Genomic DNA, 26245 nt, shown 5'->3' with positions numbered 1-26245 from the left:
GACCAATGAAAGATCTTGGTTGGTCAGAATCCCAGGTGCCTTTAAGGTCTTGCAATGACTCGGGGACATCGTCGTCTATACTGTTTATCAACACCTTTGAGGACACCAAATTTGAAATAGATTGATTATGGTTGGCGTGTAACAGATTGAGAGATAACTGACAGCCTCTGACTATTTACAAAGACACCATCGAATCAGAGAACAACAGAGCTGTTCAATTAACTCCATAAAGATGTTGGAGATGTTAATTCGGGATCAGATCGCGAAACATTTTGGTAAATTTCAACGATATGCATGCAGTCATTCATCATGGATTAAAGGGAGGTCATGTTAATTTTTTATTCAGGTTCCATGAAGCAGTTTCTGATTGGATAAAAGAGGGGTAATGGATGTGGTCGATATCGATTTTCAGAAGGTAGTTGATAAGGCACCACAAAGAAAGTTGTCAGACATAGTAAGGTGAGGGCTTGCGGAGTGGTTCGTCAGGTGACTGACTGGATTGAAAGCCGCCATGGTGATCGGAACCATCAAATAGTTCTGACTGACAGGATGTAAGTCGTGCGGTATCCCAGGGATCGGTATTTGGACCATTATTATTCAACATTTACATCGATGATTTGTACCGTGGTGTTAGGTGTTGGATTATTAATTTGCAGATAACATGAAGCTTTGAAGTCAGGTTGAGAGCAGAGAGGGAGCTGATGAGATTTTAAAAAGTCAAATTGTTTTCACACATTCAGCAAAAGATTGGCAGATTCATTTTCACCCTTTGAAGCCTGAGCTCCTTGGACTTTTGGCTTCCCCACCCTGGGCTCCCTGGAGAAAAATCTGGCTGTTCAGGTATGTGGAGGTTTGAATAGCGGCTGGTAAAACGGCCGCTCGGGTTCAAAGGGCTAACGTAACAAATGTGAAGGGCTGGGGATGGGTAAGAATCATAAAAGTGTGGATTACATGCGATAAGGGGCAATCTTGGAACATGTCGTAGAGAAGAGGGACCTGGGGGTGGTAATAGATATGGGGGCGGGGGTAAGCAGACTGGCAGTGCCAAGTTGGTGGAGCAAATAGGGTTCTTGTTTGTATTCACAGGGGGTTCAATTACAATTAATCAAAAGAGGTGGTTTGAACATTGTATCGGAGTTTAGTGAGGTCTCATCGACAATATCATGTGCACTTTTGGTCACCACATCTGAAGAAGGACTTGACTGCCTCAGAGAGGGGTCAGTGTACGATGACAATATTGATTCTGTGACTCGATAGACGAAGCTATGAACAGTGAATGAAGGAGAGAGGACTTGAGACATTATAAAGGAGATTACAAAGGGATCTCATGGAGATTTTACTTTTTTTCTGCACAGGAGTCGGCTCACACAAGAGCAAGGTCGGTTGAAGAGTGGGACAAAAATCAAGGCAGAAAATAAATAGAACAAGAGGAATGGGAGGATGGGAGGACACACTGAAACGAGCAAGAAAAGATGGTTGGATATCAGATAGGTCATTTATGCAGGAACAAAACTGTGCCCAAAACACTGCCTTGGGGAACTTCAGCCTCCATTGGAAGAGGGTTGGAGAGGGTTTCATTGATTTCCACCCACTGACTGCATGAAAGTCAAGAGTCCAGGAAGGAAGGCGGCCTCCGATACCAAAGCCAAAGAGCTGTGCAAACAATGCAGAATGACAGACTGTATCAAATGCCCGAGAAATGTCCGGAGAGATGGTCCGAAGTACAGATTTGGCACCTCCAAGTACTGCTCAGATGGGAGAAGAAGCATATCCGGAGTTGAGGGACCAGGACGGAATCCAAACTGATGGTTGGAGATCAAGTTGTTTGAAAGCAGGATGGACTGGACCACAGCAATAATGATGGATTCCATGACTTTGCTTGCAATTGTAAACAAGCTCACTGGCCTATCGTTGGTCGGGTCTGTTTTTATCCCTTTCTTGTAGATGGGAGTGACATTTGCTGACCTTAAAGCAGAGGGGAAGGTGCCAAAGGAGAAGGAAAGACTGAACAGTGCAGATAGAAAGGAAGCAACACTAGATTTGTAGGATTTGAGAACATGGCCACCGATGTCATCTGGACCCGAAGCCGAAGCAGGGTCAAGGCCAGAGAGCACTTTCTCTGCCTTCTCGGGTGAGTTGCGTACAAAGTCAAAGTGAGGGTTGGTATATCGGGGTGCCACAGGGACAGAACAGGATGGGTTTGGGACCCAAGGTTTGGAGGCAAAGACAGAGTATGGACATTCTGCCCTTGCTTCTGCAGTTACACTAGTTGAGGTGATTGGGGGAGTGGAGGGGGGTGATAAAAGGGGAGCAAACACCAGAGAAGACTTGACAAAGCACCACCATGACTTGGAGGAAGGAGATGAGCTTGAGAGTTCAGCCTTGAGATTTGTAACTTCATGATTTCGAGCTTGGCCCAGGATGGATACATATTTATTGCAAGCCTTACGGAATAAATGAAAGTTACCCTTCATCAGATGAACTTTCCAAACTGAGAAAGCAAGCTGTGAAGAGAGGACAGATTGAAGTCCCATCGTTTGGCCAGTGAACAACCATATCCTGCATTGGTTGAGGTTGCTCCCTTATAATAGCCAGAAAATTATGAGCCTTGAAAAGAAAGTGAAGTTAAGTTGATAAACTGTTTGATTGAATAAATTGATGTGGAGCAGATGTTGTGAAGGCTTGATGGAGAGAATTGCCTCCTTCTCCATAAAAGTTTCTTGTGTTTCTTTGTTGTGTGTATCCCAGTGAACAAGATTTATTGCAAAGAGATTCCTCTTCCAGCAAGTCAATTCTCCCAAATATTTGGAAAATGTGATAAAACGATACCTTTATGACAATTGGAATGGAAAAGAAAATCCACCTTTGAAAGTACATGCTTTAAGAGAGTCACAGAAAGGATCAAATGATAATCAAATCATGCGTGCACCAACTTCTGAAAATTAGTTCTCAATTGTGACCGAGTTTCCCGATTCCTGTTGTCATGGAGAAAACACGGCTGTCACCGAAATTAACTCCAAAATGGATAGTGGGGGAAATAGCGCCACCTCTGGTGGAAGCCGGTGTTACACATCCTGTTCATTTATCTTATGACTTGTTGTGATCAATAAAAAATTCTTACAAGAATGACAAAGTGCTTTTTCCAAGACTGTGACGCAGTACATTACCCACCCAAGGTGGGCTGAGAAGGGTACTCTGGCTTGGAGGGCAGGAGTGCCCGCTAGTATTTCCAAATATGCATCCATCGAAAAACCAAATGAGAGCATGACTTACCGTTGTTTCTCCAAGGTGTTCCTGGAAAATTCTCAAACCATTGGTGGTGCATTATTTCCTGAAGACAAAACATTGTGCAATAAAGTTTCGGAATCACAGAAATACACCGCATTACACTGCATTACATCTCAACCCCCCAACAATACCAGAACAATAACACAACACAAGATCGGCGGCCCAGACCGTACTGCAGAACTCGGTTGTGGATTCAAAATAAAATCTCCAAAACTGCCTCTCATTGTGGTCACCGACCTGCATGGAGATCCTCATTATTGCATTCTCACAAATCATGGACGATAAGAGGGAAACACATGATTTGCTCAGCATTGCTGGAGGATGGTATGGCGTTAACTCTTCGAAGGGTGACTCGATTTTCTGTAATGAGATGGTACAGGTACCAAATTATTGATCAACATCCAGAGGTAACGGTCACACTTACCTTGAGCAACAAAAAAGCACGACACAAGAAGCCACATTCAAATTATATCCAAGATTATTTTCAAAGGAAAAAATTTAATGTTTTCTTTCTTAAAAATCTTGGCTCCAGAAAAGCTTCACTCAGATGGGAACAAATTGGGGAAATTAAAAAAAATTTAATTGAGGAAATTAATCAAAAGGAAGGTGATAAGGGTTCAGGTTCATCCCACAGATCGGCAAGCAGCAGCCTCTTCACCCTCTGCAGATGTGAATAAAATCACAAGGTGGTCCAACACGTGGAACTCGTCTTTCAAGCCTGAAAAAAAACTCACACTCTCACAATGTCTCTCTGAAAGGACCATCTGGAAGAACGCCCCCCCCCCCCATCCACTTTCTCAACAATGCTCTTGAAGAAGTCCTTTCATTCAAGCTTCTCATGTATTTGTTTACACTTCAGGACTTGTCTCCTCAATCCACCAACACTGATATGATTTCAGCTTGGGAATTCTTCCACAGAAAACTGCTGTCTCTCGTATGCACAGATTAATCCCATCTTGTCTTCATTTATCTTACCATCCTCCCGCTCGTGCTTCTCTGAATCCTCTGGTGAGGCTGTTGCTTTATTTAAAACAACTTGCATTCTCCTTCTGGAAGGCAAATCCGACTGAATGCAACCTCAGATCAATCCACAAAGCCCACAACAAGTGTGTGTATACCCTCAGGAGAGCTGGAAAACAACATGTATCCAATCTCGAAAATGAACTTTCAAACTTGTTTCCCTCTAAAACCTGGTGGCACCTTGTCAAGTCTATCTCTGGTATTTGCTCCCGTTCCATCCTTTTCCTCTCTTCAAATGGCACAACAGCCGATTCCACTCGTGAGAAGGCTGAATGCCTCAAAACCTTTTGTCCGGAACCTCTTCCTCTCTGAACACAATGAAGATATATCGTGTTAATGGGGATAGGTGTGCATAGCGAATGCGAGTCAGACCAAGTTCGTGTTCTTTCCCTCTTTGACACACTCATCTGGAACCATTTCCCACAAAAGGTGAACAAAGACACATCACGATGTCCCGACATCCTTCCTTCCGTGGAGAAATTGTGGAGAATCCCGCACAATCGGCTCGAGTGAGGAAGGGAATATTTAGACTACGTGCCAGTTCCCCCAAATGGAAGCAATCCATCCAATCTGACAGGTGAGCACAAATCTCCTCGCCCGTCCAATTTCCTGGAAAAAATTGCCTGTAATGTTTGCTTCACAAATCAGGCACTATAACTGGGTCGAAAGACAGGAATCGACCAATGACCATCTCGGAGGATCTTGACCACCCCCGCAAGTCCTGCACCAATGAAGAGTTGTGAAGCCGAGGAGTAAGGGAGGGGGTAAGGGAGGGGATGGGAAATGGAATAAAAAGGAAGGAATGCACAAAGCACAGAGAGAGAATTTTGGGTACAGCGTTGTACAGCTTTTCTCTCACCGACCCTCTTCCACACTTGAAAGAAAACATTTCCTGACATAACACTTCTTCATGTTTCGACTTTTCCAACTTTCATGTCTCTACATTCTTCCGACCTTTTTGACCTTCCATTCCCATCTTCCATACTTTCCATGGCTTTCACCCAGCCACTGACACACACTTCAAACCTGGCGCAGATTCACATCGTCCTGTTGTTGACACGGGACCACCACATGAGATCGAAACACCGCACGAGTTTCCTGCCAACCATGCCGTCCATCGTGTTTGATCGAGGGAACATCCAGCCACCCCCGCCTGACCGGGACCCTGATAGATTGGAGGAAATAGTACAGGAGGGAGTGTGCGGAAGGCGAACCTGAACCCCTGAGCAGAGGTTCACCACAGCTTCAAAGAGGATTGCAGAAGGTGTGTCGAGGTGCGTAAAAGACCTCACATTCCTTCTTCCTCACCATCATTTCTCACCCCTTTCCTTGCATTATTTCCTTTCCTTGGGTGGCTGGATCCATTTCACGTAAAGGTGCAAAGTAATTGTTTAAGGCATCGAAGGGTGGGTATATCACACAGTGGATAAGAGGTCGTGCACATGTTCCTCTAAATTTCTGAATTTTGCTTGCCTTGTCTTTCCTGAAGTCTCCCACTATTTCCCCATTTGAATTCCCAAAACATTTCTCCCACCAATTTTCTGCTTGTGTAACAAGTTAATGAAAGACATGATATCGTGTCCTGACTTTTTACTGCTGGGGTTTGATCTGAAATAGCGCTCCTGGGATTGGACCAAGTGAATAATTGGTCTGATACACGCGAGGGTGTGGCACATAACAATCATTCGCTCGGTCAATTAGTAGTCATTGCACAGTCACAGTCGCGGTTCCCCATCTGTTTCATTCATCTCACAAGTACGGTAAACCAACCCTGAGCACAAAGATATAGCCGGAGTTGAGTGTTGGAGACGGTGTTCATGGTCTTTTGATGGACACGTTGGGCTTTCAAAGTTTTCCGACCCATCTCCGTAACAACATAAAGGAGGAAGAAAATGGGTCGGTGACATTTGGGAGGTGGGGAGGTGTGGTGTGCAGCCAGCGTGGTTGTAATTTCTGTGTCGTCTTTTTTATTTTGAACCACCATTGGAGAGTTTTGGGGATCATTTACATTTCCAATCAATGTCAATGTCAGAAAAATGTTTCTGGAAAATGAACAGAAGCTCTTTTTGCAAATGAAGGAGAGGGGGGAAGGGAGGGGAAGGGGGTGCAGAGATGTATCATTGAAGAAAATAAAAATTACTGAACGGAAGAAAGGGTTTGGATGGATAAGTGAAAATAAATCAAGGGAGGTGAGGGAGGGGAGATGTTTCAGAGGAGTTTTGAGGAAGAGAAGGGGAGAGGTCAAAACCAACAAATATAACAATAATTTAAGATACAACATTCATGATGGTAATGATTAAAATGATGATGAGAGGAAATGTAAAAATGCTCACTCGTAACTCCTTCTTGGAAAAGGGATATTTTTTCGTGAACATATAGTGCAGCATGACTCCAGCGGCCCACACGTCAATGGGAGGACCTTCATAATTTCTCCCTCTTAGGATCTCTGGAGCCATCAAAGATAGTGTCCCTATTTTGCCTTCAAGCCGCTGACCCGGGACAAAACATCTGGCAAGACCGAAATCAGCCACTTTAAGTACTCCCGATGAGTTACAAAGTAGGTTTTGGAGCTGGAGAGAGGATAAAAACAGAGATGGCTTTGTTAAAGTGGTATGATATCAATTCGTAAAAATCATACCAGAAAGATGAAGACATAACCAACCACAAATAGACATAACCCAGAGATTCTCTTTCACTGAATGTTGCTGAAGCCGGCCAAAACCATGTCAGAAAATTGGAATTTATCCAACTCTTTTCAAAAGGTTGTGTGGCATCTTTCGCATCTACAAGTAAGAGTTGGCAGATGGTGCAGCTCGGTTGAGTTCTCCTCTTAAATCACAACACCTCGGTGATGTCACACTCCTGGCAGAGAATTGGGTTGATAGTGTGAACGTGGATCCACGATCAAAGCTGCCTGGATGTCAGATCAATTGGATATATTGTTACCTCTGAGCTATGTTGTCAGTTCTTTAATTTAATAAGTTTGTGCAGATTACTGTCCAAATTGCTGTGAACATGACACTTTCAAAAAAAAAATCACCATTCTGAAACTTGTTTGAGTTCAAGATCTATCCGATGAAGGATAAAAGGAAATATTACCCAGTTGGAATTACAAGCCGACAGGATGGCCTTGAGGTACGCACACTCGCCTCTACATTGCTGAGCCTGGGTTTGAATCCTGACCGAGCTTTCAAATGTCATCCCAGTGTTTCACTGGCAGAGTGATTCATCAATGTTTGTGCCGTCCTTTGGATGGTCATTAAACATCAATCTCATCTGTCGGTCTTCGTTGGTGGAAATTAAAGACCCACATTGTCCTTCACAAAGTGTCGTTGAGCTATCGCTGCACCCGGAACAAATTCCAAATTCCTGCCCCAACCTTCAGAGGGGAGGGATTCAATCAGTGGCACAGCCATTCCCTCAGTCATGATGCTGCCCTGCAGCCTTGTGCTGTATATGAAAGGAGGTGGATTTACAGGGTATCTCACCGACAGCTGCATGGTTTAAAATGATCCTCATAAACTTGAATGTACATACCATGCTACTTCACTGTGGTGTCAGATTTTCATTCAATATCAACACACTTAATGTTCAAAACGTTCCTCGAGCTTTTCAAATCGACCCAGAAAACATGCTCAATTTCCCGAACTCGTCATACCAGAGAGTGAAATATATGGTGTCATTGAATCATTTGCAGGACTGTGCCATGTCTCCAGGTTAAAATTGCAAGTTCTAAAGTAGTGGAGAGGAAAGCAGACGTCTCCGCATGTTTTTATCAACAAATGTAAAAATACATTCAGAGAATTGGTGAATTTTCATGTGAAATATGATCATTTTCACTTCCAAATAACATGACTACAGGAAGTTTCATTCCTGATCCCCTGAATACTTCAAGTCATAAAATCCATCGAATCAAAACTCGAATTTTGAAATGATCGATCAACATGTGATGAACACTCAGAATTGGCAAGATTTGCAGAAGTGGATCTGGGTGGATGAACAATGCACCATATTCCTCAAGGAATCGCCCACTCTCCCTGAAGGAAACCATAGGATCTTTTACGTCCACCAACTAATGGCAGCAGACGAGAACCCCAGTTTCACATGCATCTGAGGGATGGCATGTACAATGATGAATCACCATGCTTGTGAAACTCCATGATGAGAGTTTATACCTGGGTCAGAATTCAAACCCAGGCGAGATGACTCAGAAGCTAAGTGTCGGTATCTCGAGGGCACCCTTCCAGCCCCAAAGAATATAGGAGTTTATTTAATGAATTCCTGTTGAAACGCAGCACCACCAAATACAATGTTTATATTACGAGTGAAAATTTTCCACTCAATCAGCAAAGATGAATGAAAATGAAATTTTAATGTTCAGGTGATATTGCTGAATTGTGAACTTCCAGATGTTGCTGTTGTTAAAAGTAACGTCTGTATGTTCAACATATGAATGAAAGTTTTGTGAATTTCTGTGTGTGTAGGAATGAGAGATTTGAGAAAAAAAATCCGTGAATTATGTGATGAAAATACAATCATGAAATGAACCGAGAAAAAAACATCTCGGTGTCTGGATTCTTACCTTTATGTCAGAATGAACAATGTTCTGATCATGGATGTGTGCGAGTGCAGAAACAGTCTGGAAAAGATCAAAAGCACGTGATGAGATTCCTTTTGAAATTAAAGATCAAACTCGTTCACAATTATCTTGTTTTCTGTTCAATAGAACATTTCAAACCGGACGTGTGAATCACACTTGTGAACACGATTCACTCACCTGGTACATTATCGGCCACGCGAATTGTTCAGACAGAGGGCCATTTCGAGAGACGAAATCATGGAGCGTTTCTGCAAACAAAACTCATCATGAGACTTCACAGAAACAAATAAATACAAGGCATGTACAAGTGAAGTGATAATATATTAAGTGATTCTTCACCATTGAATGATATAATAAGGAGAGAAATAACAAATACAGAGAACGATATCTCAACAAGTTACGGACGAATTCGGACAAGACTTCGTGGATGAGTTAGGGAGGTGACAAGAACAAGCCGATTCAATTTTGGTTTCGTTCCGGATGTGGATCCTGCCGATCATTGGGAAACAAATTGGAAACGATTCAGACTGGCGTCAGTGTGTCCTCGACAGAGTGTCGTTCTAGTTTCTTTGTGTCATCTAAAAACTTATACCGTGAACTTTAGATACAATTGTGCAGAAATAACTAACCAAAAACGAGTGAGTTCACAGAACATGATATCCCCTGTCGTGTTCAAGTCTTTTCTTCAATTTTAATAAAATAATGATTTGAAAGATCGTTTAAAAATCCGCAAGTTTAACACTCCTGAAGCAGTCTTACACATCACACGAAAACACTGAAATAAGACGACATTGAGTCACAGTTTAGAAGATGGAGGCTTCATTGATCACCATAGAATGCAGCATCAATCGGCTTCGGACACAGCCATGTGACGGTCTCTTCTTCACCCCCGATACTGCACCTCTCACATGCCGTGCCCTCATGCTATGTATCATATTTATAGAGCAGGTTCTTGGAAGTATTATGAAGACAATTTGCATTCCACAGCGTTCAAATGTACAATTCAATTCCAATAAAGGTTCAGAGAGGTTTGAAGGTTTATAAAATGATTAATTCTGGATTACACCACCATTTTACCGAGTATCGATTACATCATCCTGTTTGACATCTTATATCAGTTTGTTGACCTTTTGTTTGTGTCCTTCATCATGTCCTTAAAAACACTAAGTTTCCTGTTTGGAATGATTTTTAATTTTGTTTGAGTGCCAGGCAGGACGGCAGAGTAAAAAAAGATCATCTCACTCCTCTCTCCACATGTGTGATTGGAACAAATTCAGAGCCAAAGTCCGGCAAAACGACAGACTTGTCGTCGCATTGATGTTCAGATTCGTGTTCAAAATAAAACGTTAAATTCAAATGAGTTGTTCCTCCGTCATAAATGATGATCATAAACTGATGAGGCAGACAGATGGATGGACATGAACCAAATGCTTCACCCTGCTTTTCCATTTGTGTGCACGGGGTAATTATTACAGATTTTAAATTGATTACGATGTTCAAGTGTGAGATAATGAACACAAACATCATCAAATAACAGAAGGAGAATTGAAAAGGCCTTACCCCCATCAACAAACTCCATTGTTAAGGCTGCGCAGTCACTCAAAACTTGAAAACGAAACACTTTCACTGCACAGGGACAGCGGGATGGAACAAATGAAAACAATGTTGAAACAGGTCATCAGAACACGAGACTTAGTTGATCCATGTTACCCTTGGTGTCGTTTATTTAACTAGTCTGGGCCCGTCGGTGCGTAAACGATGACTGGATTGGGGCATTATTTCAATTCGATCGGACCAACCGTATCATAAATGGCCATAACTTGGGAAACACCTGGGAAACATATTCAGGTCCCCAGCGTCAATTGTGACATCATATGAAATGAAGAAGAATTGTGACGCGCCTCTCTCTCGCCCCCACTCTCACCCTCTCTTGAATTGTGACGCCCACTCTCTCTCACCCCCTCTCTCCCTCCCTACTCTTGCCCCCCCTCTCTCACCCCCTCTCTTGCCCCCCTCTCTCACCCCCCTCGTCTCACCCCTCCTCTATTCACCCCCTCTATTCACCCCCTCTCCCCCTCTCTCACGCTAGTCTGGCCCCTCCTCTCTCCCCCTTCCTCTCTTGCCCCTCTCTCTCTCCCCCTCTCTTGCCCCCTCTCTTCCCCTCTCTTGCCCTTAGTCTCACCCCTCTTCTATTCCCCTCTCTCTCTCCCCCCTCTCTCACCCCTAGTCTCGCCCCTCCTCTCTCTCCTACTCTCTCTCTCCCCCTCTCTCACCCCTCGTCTCGCCCTTCCTCTCACTCCTCCTCTCTCTCTCCCCCCTCTCCCCCTCTCCCCCCTCTCTCTCCCCCCTCTCTCACTCCGAGTCTCACCCCTCCTCTCTCCCACCTCCTCTCTCACCTCTCTCTCTCCCCCTCTCTTGCCCCCCTTTATCCTCCCTAGTCTCGCCCTTCCTCTCTCCCCCCTCCTCTCTCGCCCCCACTCTCATCGCCCCTCTCCCATCCCCCTCTCTCGCAGATATTGGTCGACAGATAAATGGCCGTAACTTTGGAACCGCTCGTCCGATTAATATCAAACCTCGAAAATGCACATCCGCGGGTCCCCAGCAATATTCCTGGCAAGTTTCAATCAGATCGGACCGTCAATCGTGCAAATAAAATAAAATAATAAATAAATAAAAACATTAATCGTGACGTCATTCGTGATGTCATAGCACCGTGTCTTGTCATTGGTCGACAGATAAATGGCCGTAACTTGGGAACCGCTTGTCCGATTGATATCAAACCTTGAAAAGGCACATCAGCGGGTCCCTGTCAATATACCTGGCAAGTTTCAATCTGATCGGACCAGTGATCGTCCGGTTATTAATAATTTGGGAAAAAATTGGCATGATAAGGTGAGGAGGTGGAACGACACCTTCAGCTGCCATATATACACCTTTTCAACACTGAAAAAGCAGTAAAATGGCCGTAACTTGGGAACCGCTCGTCCAATCGATATCAAACCTCGAAAAGGTTCCTGGCAAGTTTCAATCAGATCGGACCGGCGGTCGTCGAGAAACGGCGGTCGTAGACAGACACACACACACACGCACACACACACACACACTGCAGGAATTATAGATAGATACCAACAAATACAACCCGTCATGTTGCTGACGGGGAGATCAAGTGGGAGGGGGTAAGGAGAGATGGGAGGGAGGGGATGGAGGAGGGAGAGAAAGAAAGAGGAGGGAGAGAAAGAGAGAGGAGAGAGACGAGGAAAGGGGAGGGAGGAGGGAGAGAGATAGGAGGAAGAAAGGTGGGAGGGAGAGGTGAAAGAGGAGGGTGGGGAGAGAAAGATAGAGGAGAGATGGGGAAAGGGAAGGGAGGAGGGAGAGAGAGAGAGAAAGGAGGGAGAAAGGAGGGAGGGAGAGAAAGGGAAGGGAGGAAGCTGGGTGGAGGGAGGGGAAAGTAGGGAAAGGAAGGGGAGGGAGGGGAAGGAAGGGGGCTGGGGAAGGGACGCCTCCCCAAACGTCACAAAACACTCCGGGGCTGGGTGGGGGGGGAGGGGGACGAGTTGGATGGGAAAGAGGAGGGGGATGAAGTGGGGAGGGGTGAGGGAGGAGATATGCATGAGGGGATTTCTCGAAATGCATTTGATAGTGGGACTTGTGGAGAAGGGGGGAGGGGGTAGTCCAGAATTGATCAATATGGGATACGCCAAAACAGCACCTGAACACAGCAAGGGGAAACTGCCGGGAGATGCAAGGTTCAGGGGAGGGGTGGAGAGGGGAGGAGGTTTGGGACCAGGTAAGCATGATGGTAGGGGAAGAGAAGGCAGCGTGAAGAGAGGGGAAGAAAGGCAGGGTGAGGGGAAGGGAAGGTGTCATGGGGGCAGGGAAGAGAAGAAAACATGAGGGGAGGGGCAGGGAAGGGTGATAAAATGTGCCCAAACAGCAACATCGTCTTTTTAACCACCAGGTTTCATATAAAACCAGGTGGGAGCATTGAAAATCCATACTATCTACTTGTGAAAGGTCTGCCAGAACGCATGCATGCTCACACATGCAGCGACCTTTGCACCCCTCCGATCGGCTCAGTCCTATTCTGATTTGTGCACGATACATGGTGTGTGTGCTATTTTAAATTGAAACCTTAACAGGCAGTCCTTAACAGTCTCCTTAACAGAGAGGGGGAGGAGGGGGGAACAGGGAGAGGGGTGAGAGTGGAGAAGGTTGCGAGTGGGGAAGGGTAAGAGAGACAGAAAGAGGGATGAGAGAGGGAGAGGGGAAAGCGAGGAAGAGGGGGAGTGAGAGGGAGAGGGGAGTGAGAGGGAGAGAAAGGTGGGGAGGGGGAGAGGAAGGGATAATGGCGGATGTGTCGTCCAGTTTAACGTCCATCCGAGAGACGGTACACACACATTGATGAATTACCTGACCTGTGATTTGAACCCAGGCGAGACAGCCAACAGTGAGAGCATGGGTATCTCTCAGCTCTCCTATCGTGATGTGGAAATTCACTGCTTTGGATAATAACTAAAAACATTTTTTACTCATTGTAATCATCTCATTTATTTTGGCTTCCTCACTCCGGAAATGTCCCCAAACAGAACCGAGCCGACAGATCACCATCAAAGCTTGAAGAGCGCTCACTAAATGCCGAAACCACTCGAGCAAGTAATGCAACGAAACAGTTTAAGAAACTTTTAAAAACAAAACAGTGTTTTTATAGGTATTTATCTCTGCTGAAGTGAAGGGTCGTATAATGAAAGAAGATGGTACAAATCGGGGAAATGTGGTGTAAAATAAAGTTGCACATTTTCAGCGAATGAATCGCCACCCGACTCACCGCCGGAGGAAATGCCCGGCCAAAACGCAGACGAATGAGCCCTCAAGTGTGTTGAAGTTGATCGATATATTCGGTGACAGTACAAGTATTGCAGAGTGCTCCCCAAGTGGCTTAAGCACTCAATCAAGCACTCCAGCGAAATGGTTGATGAGTAATGGCTGACAAAGCAAGCGATTGCCGATCGGTTGTGTCATCACCATGCGTCCGGAGACGACTGGAATGTCAAGCGATGTCCGAATTGGACAAGTGAACACTTTATTTGCAATCAAAACTGCTGTTGAAATCAATAAAGAAGTTTAAATTTTAAAATTCGGTTGGGATAAAGAGATTCTCGAGCTAATGGCATGTGCATAAATTAAATAAAGCGATGAACACTTGCATCTCTGGGTGTTCACAACCATTGCCATGTGTCCATTGATTTGTAGGTTTGATGATCAGGCATTCAATATAATGTGAGAGGAAAGTGAAAAAAAACAAACTTTCCATTTACAAATTGTTGCAGCCTATTCCAAGTCGAGGCGTTGTTGAGCAGGACAAAAAATATGGCGACTTCAGACTCTTGTGAGCTGACAGAGGGCTGACCAAGATGGTTTTTTTTGTGTAAGGGTTTTTTTTTTGTTTTTTTTGCACCACTATTTTTGTAAGGCTTATTTTGTATTTTTCTTGTGATATTTAGTATTTACCCCATAAATTATCTTCAAAGGGGTGTTTAAATTTACACAAACACCCAATTTTCATTCATGTTCTCCCTACGAGATCCCTTTGTGTGCATGCAAAGTTTGGGGCCGCTGGGTTTCATGGTTTTGGAATTATGGAGGAGACAGGTAGACGAACTTACGGACACACACTGACATTTATTATTATAGATTATGGGTCAATGGTTCCTCAAACTGTGTGAACATTTGCTCTGTCATTCATTGGGTTTCCAGTCTCGACGACTCAGCAATACCTGTGCTGTGTTAAGAAACAATGAGAACAAACTGCACGAGTCAGAGCCATCACCAAAATTGATGTAAAAGCTCAAGGAAAGGGTGCAATGCACACACTCACCAATGTTTGGATGATCAACCTGCAGTAACATTCTCCCTTCATCAGAGAGCTGAAAAACAAAAACAAATGGATCAAACTTGTCAATAATAGGCAATCATTTATTCAATAATTTAATTTATCTCATATAAAGTAAGTGAACCAGTTAAAAATTTACAGAAGGAGGTGCTGATGAGCCTCGGGGAACAGGAATCCCAAATATCGAAACTGATGATCTTTCATGGCAGAGACCCGGAAACATCCACCATTTTGCTGCCGTTTCCGTTACCTCTGTACATTCTCACATGATTACGTGTGGGTTTAAACGTCACAAACAGCCTGTATAGTCCCAATGGCCGGTGGGGTTCCATGTAAATGGTCCTACATTCACCACATTCCCAGAAACTCACCATTTTCCAATTTTTTCTCTCCATGCACTTCACTGCAACCTGGGGAAGGAACAGCAAACATATGGAATAATTGCTTCGCGAAAAAAATATTTTCACGAAAAAAATGAGTGACCACTATATTCGTTATTGTTGTGTGTCTGTCTGTCTGTCTGTCTGTCTGTCCCGAGCATAGCTCCGTGGGTTTTAATCCGATCCTGACAATTTTGGTGGGAGGTTTATATCATGATGTTGTTGTCGTTTCCTGAAAATGGGCGTGGTGTGCTCATTATGGGTGGAGCCACACCCAAAAAACGTGTTTTTAGGGGGTAGCCGATTTCAATTTGCATCTTCTCCAAGGGGGTTTGTCGAATCCGGCAGGTGTTTCGGTATTTCGTTCGCCCAATGGCACCTGCATAGCAGCACGAAGCTCGATTTTTCATTTTCGTCCCAAGGTCAAGGTCAAAAGGTCACGAACTTAGAAAATTTCAAATTTTGACATAAAAATCATACGACCGCCCAAACTTTGAGAGCTTGGATGACAATATTTTTTATGCATAATCTTGAGGTCATTCCCCACCTAAATTCTTGAAACCATTTTGCTCTATCTCGAACACCTTGCCCGTGGCGCCCCCTTCAAGTTTGTTTTTACGCTGATTTCATCAAAGTATGGATAATCCGAGGAGTGTGAAATGCCATATAGCCTATATGACGTTATATTGTTCCTGGAATGTTCCAGAGGAAGTTTTGCACCAAAGGTCATAATCCTTGACCTTTGACCTTAAAAGGTTACAAAGGTCAAATTTTCAAAGTTGTGGGAATCGAACCGGGTTTTCGACTTTCTTCAACAAACTAACTCCAATAAGCTATTGCACATATCCTGTTTCCTTATTTTAATGTCCAAAACATTGTTTTGTGACCTTTAAAGGTGATGCAAAGGTCAAATTTTGAAAGTTGTTGAACGAAACCGGGTTTTCGACATTTTGCAGCTTATATCCTGTCACTCGTACCACATCATGTTGATCATTTTTAAAACTTGGTCAAACATTATCACATTGTCTCATCCTTGACTTCTGAAACAATCTACATCGTCAAATACCGCTCGTGAACCATCGTCGTCGTCAGACTTGTCTCATGTTCTAACCTTTTAACAGAGCATGAAAAAGCAGGAAACGAGCACAATGTTGGTCTCTATTGATATACACTGATTGTAAATGTCCACCGTATGTTACGATGAATTGGATCAGATGATATAATCCTTTCATTGTTTCATTGATGGTGTTTAGTTTCAATCAGTGTGTGTTCCATCAATAAGAAGTTTACTCTTGCACACTCAAACATGCTCGAGTTGATGTAATCTTTCTTGCAACCATCGATTCGTACTCTGCTTTCGTGGAATGTTGAGTCGAGTGTCGTGGAATTTTGATGAAACACTTCTCTGATGTGATTGTGGTTACCAATGTGATGTCACAAAGTTTGGATGAAAAATGCACATTTATGCTCCGCCCATGTTTTTCCTCATGCATATTCATGTTTTGCTTCATGCACATTTACACTCTGCTCATGTGTTGCTCATCTCTGCTGGGAGGAGCATAGAGGATGGCTCCTCCTAGTCTGGTGGAACGGTGGTTGTGTGTGAAGAAAGCACGATTTTTACCGTCACACTTGGAGGGTTTTAAAATAAAGTTAAAAGTTTTTAAAACCTCTGAGTGTTGGTAAGCTGCCTGGAGCATTCTTTCTTCATATAATCTCGATACGGAGGCCGTTCCAGGATAACCAGAACTGCACCCGGGGGAGCGCATTCCTCCGCCAGGCTGAACAGTTCACGTGTTGTATCCCACTGATAGGACAGATTTGGATCCGGTCATGAATCAAAATCGAATCGGCTTCTTCTCGTCACCCAACCAACTCATTCACCAAGTTTTGTCACAATCCATTCACAACGTTTTGACATATTTTGCTATATATCATTTTTGGCCCCATCTGCCAATGGTGAAGGATCGCTGGAAAAAAAATTTCAAAAAAAAATTGTCGTGTCAGGATGTACAGTGCATCTCCGTAACACTCGGACATACACCCCGAACACCCTGCAACTCCGTAACACTCGGACATACACCCCCAACACCCTCCCACTCCGTAACATTTGGACATACACCCTCACACCCCCGGTAACACTTGGACGTACACCTCGAACACCCTCCCACTTCGTAACACTTGGACGTGCTCCCCCCTCTCCCCATGCGCTCTGTAATTTTTGAATGGCCCCTTTCCCCCGCTGTTCTGTCCATTTTCTTATTTTCCATCAGATGAGGATTATCTCTAATCTTCGTGGGGATCGTGTCGGCTTTCAATGTCTTCAATTTACTCTTCCCAAACTGGGAATACAGGACGGAGTGGAACGTATCATCTTCAAACTGGGTGCTGCAAATTCCACTTCAACCAGTCTGGCCATGCCAAGTTCCTCTGCTCAGTTTCACCTCGATGTTCAAATTCTTCTTTCAGTTGAATCTTTTGGTCAAACACGGATCCTCACACCATCTTTGGTAGTTTTGCTCCAACCAACAACAATACATCGTGCTGCCCTTCTCAGTGCTTTTTCACAGTTCAGAGCATATGAACGCCGCATGTAAATGTCGGTCCCGCAGCAAAAGTATCCTCGAGATGACGTGGCGGATCATGTATGACGTCATCACATCATCGTTTTTTGGGGAGCAGGGCCAATTAGAATAAAAATACATTAAAAAAAACGTTAAAATATCCGTTTCAAGATATTTATTCAAGAAAAAAACGATTAAGTGTTAAGTGGAGCCGTATTTATTTATTAAACCAAACATGATTTTCTCATTCTGTGGACGGAACTTGAAGCACTCAAGAAAGCACTCCACTCAAAACCGTCGGTATGGAACGGCAGGCTTGGCAAGCGCAAGCAAGCTGCTTGGGAACTGAACACACCGTGGTTGTCCAGCTTTGTTCATTCCATTGTGACGTAGATTGACTGATTGAAAGATATCTTGGACAATCAAAACTCAACAAAATTACAACACGTGATCATTTGTAAATATGTTTCATCAATAAATATCCGAATATTTACAATTCAATGTTTGTTCTGTTCATTTGATCTTTGCATGTGAATTTACACCAATAAACGTCGAGACTCTGAGAGACATTGGTTGGTTGACGACTCCTTGTATCTCGACCTCATGTCCAGTCAGTCCTTCGAATGAATTACACCGAGGAAGGAATGAATTACACCGAGGAACGAATGAATTTCACCGAGGAACGAATGAATTACACCAAGGAACGAATGAATTACACCGAGGAACGAACGAATGAGTGACACCGAACAAACCGCTCACATTCTTACCTGTTTCCCAGATTCCAGGTGTGTCCCTTTATATACAGTCCCGAAGGCTCCTGCTCCCAGTTTTTGTATAATTTCCAGGTTCGGAATCTGTAAGAAAACATAGAAACCTCATTCCACTCCGAGAGGACTTTCTAGAAGAGGGAAGGAAACAATAAAATATAAAAATAATGTTTCACATTCTGTCCGTGTGGAGGATGAACCTGGGGGTTGTACACAAGGTGAACATGAACACCTGGGGAAGAGAATCAACAGGAAATGGAACATATGGTTCACCTTGGGCATCTCCTTGGGAGAACCCTCGTCCCGTCTCCAAACATTCACGTCATGATTATCCGGATCGTTCTCGTAAAATCGAGATTGATGATTTCTATTCTCCTTCGGTAAAACCTGAATCCGTCTCATGGTGAAAATGTACTTCAGGAGACTGGAAAAAAGAGAGAACGTTGGGAACGTCTTATCATGACGAAGGTCTTCACTCGAGTGAAACAAACAAATACAAAGTGACGTCATTCCCTGGGAGCGAATGGGAACGCGCCCTTCATTGTTCGTCATCATTGGCCGTTTAAAATGAAATAACGGTTCTGGGGCGGGGCGAGACGGGGTGTGGGGGCGGGGCGAGACGGGGTGTGGGGGCGGGGCCAGACGGGGTGTGGGGGCGGAGCCAGACGGGGTGTGGGCGAGACGGGATGTGGGGGCGGGGCCAGACGGGGTGTGGGGGCGGAGCCAGACGGGGTGTGGGGGCGGGGCCAGACGGGGTGTGGGGGCGGAGCCAGACGGGGTGTGGGGGCGGAGCCAGACGGGGTGTGGGGGCGGGGCTCATGGAGGATTTTTGAACTGGAAGTCGAGAAATCAAGGGAATGAAATCACATTAATTCTGTGGGAGCGAAATTCTCGACTCCTCATGGTAATAATTACATCACCATGGAGAGTATTATGTTATTTCCCTCCTCTGTCATGAAATAAACTGCTGTGCGAACAATTTCCACAATGTTAATCGCGGTAATGACGTCATATCGTAAATCAAAATTCCATCCGGGTGAAATGAGGGAAGAAACGAATCCGCACAACGTAATAAGTGAATAACACCCCAATGTCCCACGGTTTGAGCTTCTGACGACGAAAATCTCCATATTTGTTGTTATTTAAAATAAAAAGGGTATTTCCGTGTTCATGTGGAAGAGTTTCACCCATGAGCAAAGATTTCTGGTGATCTGTAGACGACGGCACTTCAAAGTTCTAACCAATGACAGGGGAAAATAATGTGACGTCAGAGGAATTGATTCACAACTGTAAATACAGTACCTACTGTACACTGCACTGTACAGTGTGTACTGATGGTAACTTGTAACAAGTAAGCCATGTCTGTTTTTTACCAACACAGGTCCGGTGCTCAGTAAAGCCATGAGAAGGAGCGGCGGGAAAAAGAAACACAGAAAGGCTCTCGTACTATGTTCCATGTCGGTGTAATTAAGAGCAGTATCTCTCGTTCCAGTGACAGGAGACCTCGTGTTCCACAAGTGAGGGAAACAATTTGTGAGGAATCTCGAGGTGGTCCCGCTATTGATGAAATAAAAAACAATTTCTTCGTGGAATTGAAAGTGAAGTTCAGAGAGATGGTGGATCATAATCACAAGGCCATGAACTCTCACAGAACATTGAGAGCCCCTCAAATGCCAATGTGTAAAGTATGACGTCACCAAGTCTGAAAATCCAATGTGTAAACTATGACGTCATCAAGTCTCTAAAATTCCAATGTGCAAACTCTGACGTCACTCGGTCTCTGAAATTCCAACCCAGACAGAAGAAGAAACCTGTGAGAGAGAGGAGGCCATCAGGAATATCCGAAAGAACTTCCTTCTGATGGACAGGGTCACAAATTTCACAGAAATATCTTCAGTTTCAAAATGTCGAACGGTGAAACTGGCCCAGTCCTTGATGAATATTATATTAATAAACCATCACTCCGTCTGTCTGTCTCGTTGGGACGTTGTGTGGAGGTGACTGTCATGGCTGATTCTTGTCTCGTCCTCCCTTGTGCTGATTTGTGTTTCCACACTCCCCATTTCGTTCCTGTGTGTTTGTGTGTTTTTGTTTGTGAGGTTTTCCCGTGTTTCCCCTCTGTGTTCGTGTGTTATTGTTCGTGTGGGTTTCCCCGTGTTTCACTTTTGAGTTCGTGTGTTATTGTTTGTGAGGTTTTCCCGTGTTTCCCCTCTGTGTTCGTGTGTTATTGTTTGTGAGGTTACCCTATGTTTCCCCTCTGTGTAGAGAAGAGAGAGAAGAAGATAGAGATAGAGATAGAGATAGAGATAGAGATAGAGATAGAGATAGAGATAGAGATAGAGATAGAGATAGAGATAGAGATAGAGATAGAGATAGAGATAGAGATAGAGATAGAGATAGAGATAGAGATAGAGATAGAGATAGAGCACGTCACACCGCAAGTCAGGGTATCGTCTGTTCCCTGTTCGTCGTTTCAAAATTCAAAAACTTTTCCCTTGAAACCTTCATTTTCCTTTTTTATTTCGCTTTTCTTTCCTTATTTTGTTCAGTTTGCTTTCCCTTTCCCAAAGTTCGAGAAAGGTTGGAATGTATTGGTAACTTCCTTCTCCTGAGTGAGGAAGATGTGGAGCGTGGTGTGTTGAAACATGGCGGCTGCTCGCTCGCAGCGATATGTCACGTTCGAACGGTTATCGCGCAAGAATGGCGTCGCAAGCTTCCCACCGGAGGGGGTTTCGGTGGAAGCGATTGTTCTCGCGATCGGGAACATAATAGGGTTTGGTGAGGTACGTGTCGCGTCGCGGATGAATAAACGAGTTATCGTGTTTGTGTCCGACAAAGACCACGTTGCTGTCATCGTTCAACAAGGCCTGTCCCTCGACTCTGGAGATACTCCTACTCAGAACGTGGTTATCTCAAATGTTCCGCCATTCCTGTGCAGTTCTGAAATCCTGAGAGCGCTGCAGCGCTGTGGACACTGCGTGTCCCCCCGAATAATGTTACGAATTTGGAAGCTTGCTGCACACAACAGCCAGAGTCCTTGTACCTCAGTTATATCGGAAAGTGTGTATTTCTAGTTCAAATCCATCCCCTGTGTCTCACAGGAATTTTGTACGTGCGCTGTGGGTTGTTTTATAGACATGATTTTTTACATTTTACATCAACAACGACAACGACAACCCTCTGCCCTTAGCATTGTCAGCGCTCTTTGCGAGGTGCCCGGGATGTGGGCATGTCTGGAATTCCATGCCCCAGGCCGCCAGGCGGTGTGCGTTTCGGTGTGGATTTCGCACAGTATATGGGCAAAAGCGTTTCGCTTTGGCTGCACGCCAAATAAGGGTATGCATCATTTTCCGCCCAATGGGCGACGAGCAGACCAGAGTCGGGGCGGTCTTTGGCAAGAAGGCGGAACCGCGACACACCATCGACCCAAAGGGAGCAGGCCACGGGTGCAGACGGCCCCAAAAGAAAAGCGACAAAGGCCATTGAATTGCGTCCAGTCTGCTTGAGTGTGCGTCTCTGTCCGGGTCTGCGGCTGACTGCATCGCGCGGATCCGAGGCGTCTCATCTGGCGCATTGCTGCAGGCGGTCGACCATCTTAACTCGGGAGATCATCTCGTGTCGCCTGACTGCGAGCCGGAGGAGCGTGCCAACACCCGACGCTACCCTCCGCACCTGATGCTTGGACTGGCCTCGTGTTGCGGGTTCGAGTCCCGTTACCCCAAGATCGTCGAGAACCACACAAGGTGGACAGGTCCAAGCTTGCTTCTCTTCCCTCAGCCCATCTTCCCTCCGAGCTGACGGGGCAATAAAGACCTCGAGTTCCATCTCTTTCTGGGCATTTGTGTGTGCGAGTGTGTGTCCTTGGGCCCCGTCAAAAGTAACTAAAGAAGAACAGAGTTCAATTTGTTCGACCACTTTATTGGCGTGGAACGACAATAATCAAACAAGTATTGAACAGCACACAACATCTCTGGTTCTGGCTCAGGCTGCGCATGCGCACTGGCACAGGGGACCGTCTTTTGAAGAAGTGCTGTAAAGTACAATGTTCTCGAGTAACAACTGTGAAAGTGCTTTCTTTTTCCATTGTACTTAGCATTTCTTATAGTCATGATAACTCTGCTCTTTGTGTGCATCCCCTCCTCGATTATTGTAAAATAAATTCCCCTTCTGTTGAATCTCCCAGCGCGTCCTTGTCTCTTTCTACCACTGGTTTGCCACGGTGCGTATTGGGGATGAGGAAGGCCGTTGCTGCCGTAATTGTGCATTTGGACCGACAGACCTCGATAACCATACACTCGGGTTTCGCACGGTTACGACTCGTTCCGCTCGAGGCCTGCCGAGGGTGTGGTTACCCTGGACTTGGACTGCGTGGGTATTTCGGTATATTGAAGTTGCCAATGAACCATGCGACCCCATGCGGTCGAAGTATTGGCGACCACGGGTCCTTTAATTGACCCGTCGGCTCCGGAGTTATCCGGGGTGACGACCTATAAATTCTGGGTGCTCAGAGGAGCCGACTCCACTGCTCCATCTTGTGGTCGTGCTCGCCACCGAGACCCGGCCCCACAACAATAATGCTCCTTTTGGGCTGCAAAGACGCACGTGCCAGTCACGTGATGGTTTTCCGGAGACAAGTATTTATGGTACTCAACAACAATTATCCCTCTCTGAACGTCATTTTAAAGTTCACTGTAAATAGTCGTGACGACCAAGTAGATGTGAACACTGACTCCCGAAAGTGCTTTGGTTGTGGTTCAGTGGGACACGTGAAATAGTTTTGCCCTCTTCGAAAAACGCAGCTTTCCAGCAACAACGACTCACATATTAATGTTTACGTTTCCCTTTCAATGAACGAACAGGATAAACCGGCTGAACAAGTGGACACGCCCCCTCCCAATGACGTACAAGATAAATTAACTGAACGAGTGGACACGCCCCCTCCCAATGACGTACAAGATAAATTAACTGAACGAGTGGACACGCCCCCTCCCAATGACGTACAAGATAAATTAACTGAACGAGTGGACACGCCCCCTCCCAATGAGCGAATGGACAGTGTCGGTGATTGGTTCATTACCGTCTCAAAAGCTGATAAACGGAAAACTCCTTGCACCACATGTGTCACCTTCTGGTGAAAGAGAAATCAGTGAAAATATAATTTATGGAATTCCATTTAATAACAGATTTCCCTTTCTGGAAGAATAAAGTAATCCAGAAACATCCGTTTGTACAAACATTATCAATGAAACAATCATATCAAACTTGCCAATCCCAATGAGTGTTTCCAACCCCACAGAAAGAGTCCTCTCGTACAAGGACGTTCCTTATGGAGACTGATCCCATATCCAACAGTCACAGGAGCAGGATAAACTTTTTCAGACTCTCTCTAAAAAAACAATTAATGAGACAAATAAGGACACCGAGGAAACAATGGAGGAGAGTTTAAATCCTCCAAAGGAGAGTGACACTCATGACCCGAGCCCCGTGGCCGTGTCACGGACAAGCTTGGGGAATCTCTTACATTCCCAAGAATCCCCAAACGTAACTCTGATATATAAGGGGCCGAAGAAGATTCCTTCATTGAAACCGAACAATCACGTGATGCTCACAATGAAACTGAAACACCTATGGATTCCCCATGTGAGGAATCTGATGGTGAAGGTCAAGATGAGTCCTCTCAGATCCTCAAGGCTGAAATCAGACCTTCGGATGACGAGCTTCGGGACTTCTTGAGGGATTCTTATCGTAAGAGAAATATTGATCTGAAAGATCATTTCCCTGATCTTCCGGTGTTCATTACGAAATTGAAAGAAATTGTGCGTAACCTTGTCACCCGAAACTTCACGGAGGCTCAGAAACACAGGTTAAAAACATGATCCAGAAAGCTCGACAGGACCTTCTCAAGTCAGGTCCTCATGGTGTGTTTCTCTTATTTATTTGTTTTTCTTCTTTCCATTTCTAAACACATGAATGTTAATTTCGAAGTCGAAACATTAATGGTGGTGCGAGTTTAGAACGCAAAGTTCAGGTAAAAGATCTGACACGGCGTTTACACCTGGACGTCTTGTTATTGCAAGAGACGCATGGAGATCTGACTGTGCAAGCCCAATGGAGAAGGCTCATGAAGGGTCAGTGGTTCTTCAGTGATATCAATTCCTTCATTGCCAGGATTCCTTTCTTTGTCTCTCCTTCATTAACGCTCTCGCAAGTTCATGATAATGAAATAATTCCTGGACGTCTGGCTTGTCTTCAGTTCATCGCCAACAATCAAATCTTTATTTTTTATAAACATCTCTGCCCCCAATGAGAATGCTGAAAAGTGTAACTTCTTCCTTAAACTTGAGACTTTCTCAGCACAATTGACTTGAACTGTTCCTTTATACTGAGTGGTGACTTCAACTGTTCCCTTGATCCTGCTTTAGACAGAAACAGTGTGGAGCCACATCCAAAATCTGTCAAAACTTTGGGAAAAATTATAAAAACTGTGGGACTCGTGGATGTTTGGCGTATCCAACACCCCAGACAACGTCAGTTAACTTGGTTAAGATGTGTGTCCCAGAGACACACTCTGGCTCGGTCAGACAGAATTTATGTCAATGCGACAATGTTTGATTAGATATTAAAATCTGATATCGTGCCTTCTCTTTTCTCTGATCATCTGGTTACAACATTCTCCTTTAAGCTTGCTCTGCAGTAACATGGCAATCCATATTGGAAGTTTAACGTCATGTTACTGGAGAGTGTTACTTTTTGTGAAGCCTTTGGACTCGCAGGGGTTCCCAAACTCGGGGTAATTACCACAACTGCTGTAAAAACTGCATTTGGCTGGGGTAATATCAGTGGCACAGCGAGGGGGCCCACGGTGTCATGAACCCCCCCCCCCCTTGACGTGAGGTGAATCATCACGCTTCACGAAAGGGAGCGGGTCCCAAGTACAAAAAAAAAACTAAGTCCCACACCAGTTCTTCGTCTACGTCATCTTCGCGCTTCGTTCCACACTGTACCAGAAATACAAGGAACCAATAGGAAAGCGCGAAGCCATAAGCATCAGTCGAGGTGTGTCGCTGATGCTAATCCATTTTTAAAATCGAATTTGTGCTCAAAACGAGTGCTTTGGCATTCCATGAGAGGTCAGGTCAGTTCAGGTTCGGTAATGTTAGTTTGGATTAGTTTAGATTGGATGAGTTCTTTGCCGTGCTGATTCAGGCCCCATTTCTCCCGTGCGACTGCAGTCAAGTGCACATCTCTATCTCGGTGTCGGCATTCATTCCTGCACGGTAAGTCGACATGTCGGGTTTGGTTTTTTCACGCTTCGTATCCAGTCCCTCACGAAGATCATTGCGCCTTGGCAGTGGTTTTGCGCATGATGGTGCGGTGGTGTGGCGTCTATTAAAGTTAGGCTGTAGGTGACTTCGGGCGTCAAGTTTGCCAAGTTTGGCAACACGTGAAGTATTCGCCTCAAGTTGCCACGAGTGACAGATTTATTTAAATTGAGTCAGTTTACTGTCCGTATCACTCCAGAAGCCACAGTGAATGGGTGTATGTTGTGCAGTGACTCTGTGATTGGAGGTAACGAAAGCTTGATCACATTGTAATTTTCATAATACCCGGAACTGTATTGGTGAAAACAATGAGTTTTGAGCTAATTTAATCTTCATTGAATTGTTAAGTAATGTTTGTCAACAATGTTTGTTTATTTTTCAGCTGACAAGGAGATAATTTTTGTTTGCGTGTTT

General features: G+C 44.7%; 1 protein-coding gene across 9 annotated transcripts in view; it reads right to left on the bottom strand.

Annotated features, from left to right (window-relative positions):
* Nucleotides 1-26245, bottom strand: part of LOC147007581 (putative sperm motility kinase W) — a 59931-nt gene that overhangs the window by 10713 nt on the left and 22973 nt on the right. For 7 of the 9 annotated variants that reach the window (XM_085866837.1, XM_085866841.1, XM_085866843.1 and 4 more), the window contains 10 exons: nt 18783-18933; nt 18510-18596; nt 15170-15208; nt 14784-14832; nt 10469-10534; nt 9086-9156; nt 8891-8947; nt 6642-6878; nt 3526-3648; nt 3274-3331 (listed from right to left, as the gene is read on the bottom strand). In XM_085866837.1, the coding sequence (XP_085722963.1) occupies nt 3274-3331; nt 3526-3648; nt 6642-6878; nt 8891-8947; nt 9086-9156; nt 10469-10534; nt 14784-14832; nt 15170-15208; nt 18510-18596; nt 18783-18911 (916 nt within the window). In that variant the 5' untranslated portion in view covers nt 18912-18933. Of the gene's footprint in view, nt 1-3273; nt 3332-3525; nt 3649-6641; nt 6879-8890; nt 8948-9085; nt 9157-10468; nt 10535-14783; nt 14833-14937; nt 15137-15169; nt 15209-18509; nt 18597-18782; nt 18934-26245 lie in introns of those variants that run through there. The other 2 variants (XM_085866844.1, XM_085866845.1) reach the window with 2 other exon arrangements.

Source organism: Eptatretus burgeri, unplaced genomic scaffold (assembly GCF_056783735.1).
Source record: "Eptatretus burgeri isolate ZD-2024b unplaced genomic scaffold, Ebu_testis_v1 Ebu_testis_scaffold_93, whole genome shotgun sequence".
NCBI lineage: Eukaryota > Metazoa > Chordata > Myxini > Myxiniformes > Myxinidae > Eptatretus > Eptatretus burgeri.
The sequence above is the reverse complement of the archived record's forward strand: the minus strand, read 5'-3'. Positions and strand labels throughout refer to the sequence as shown.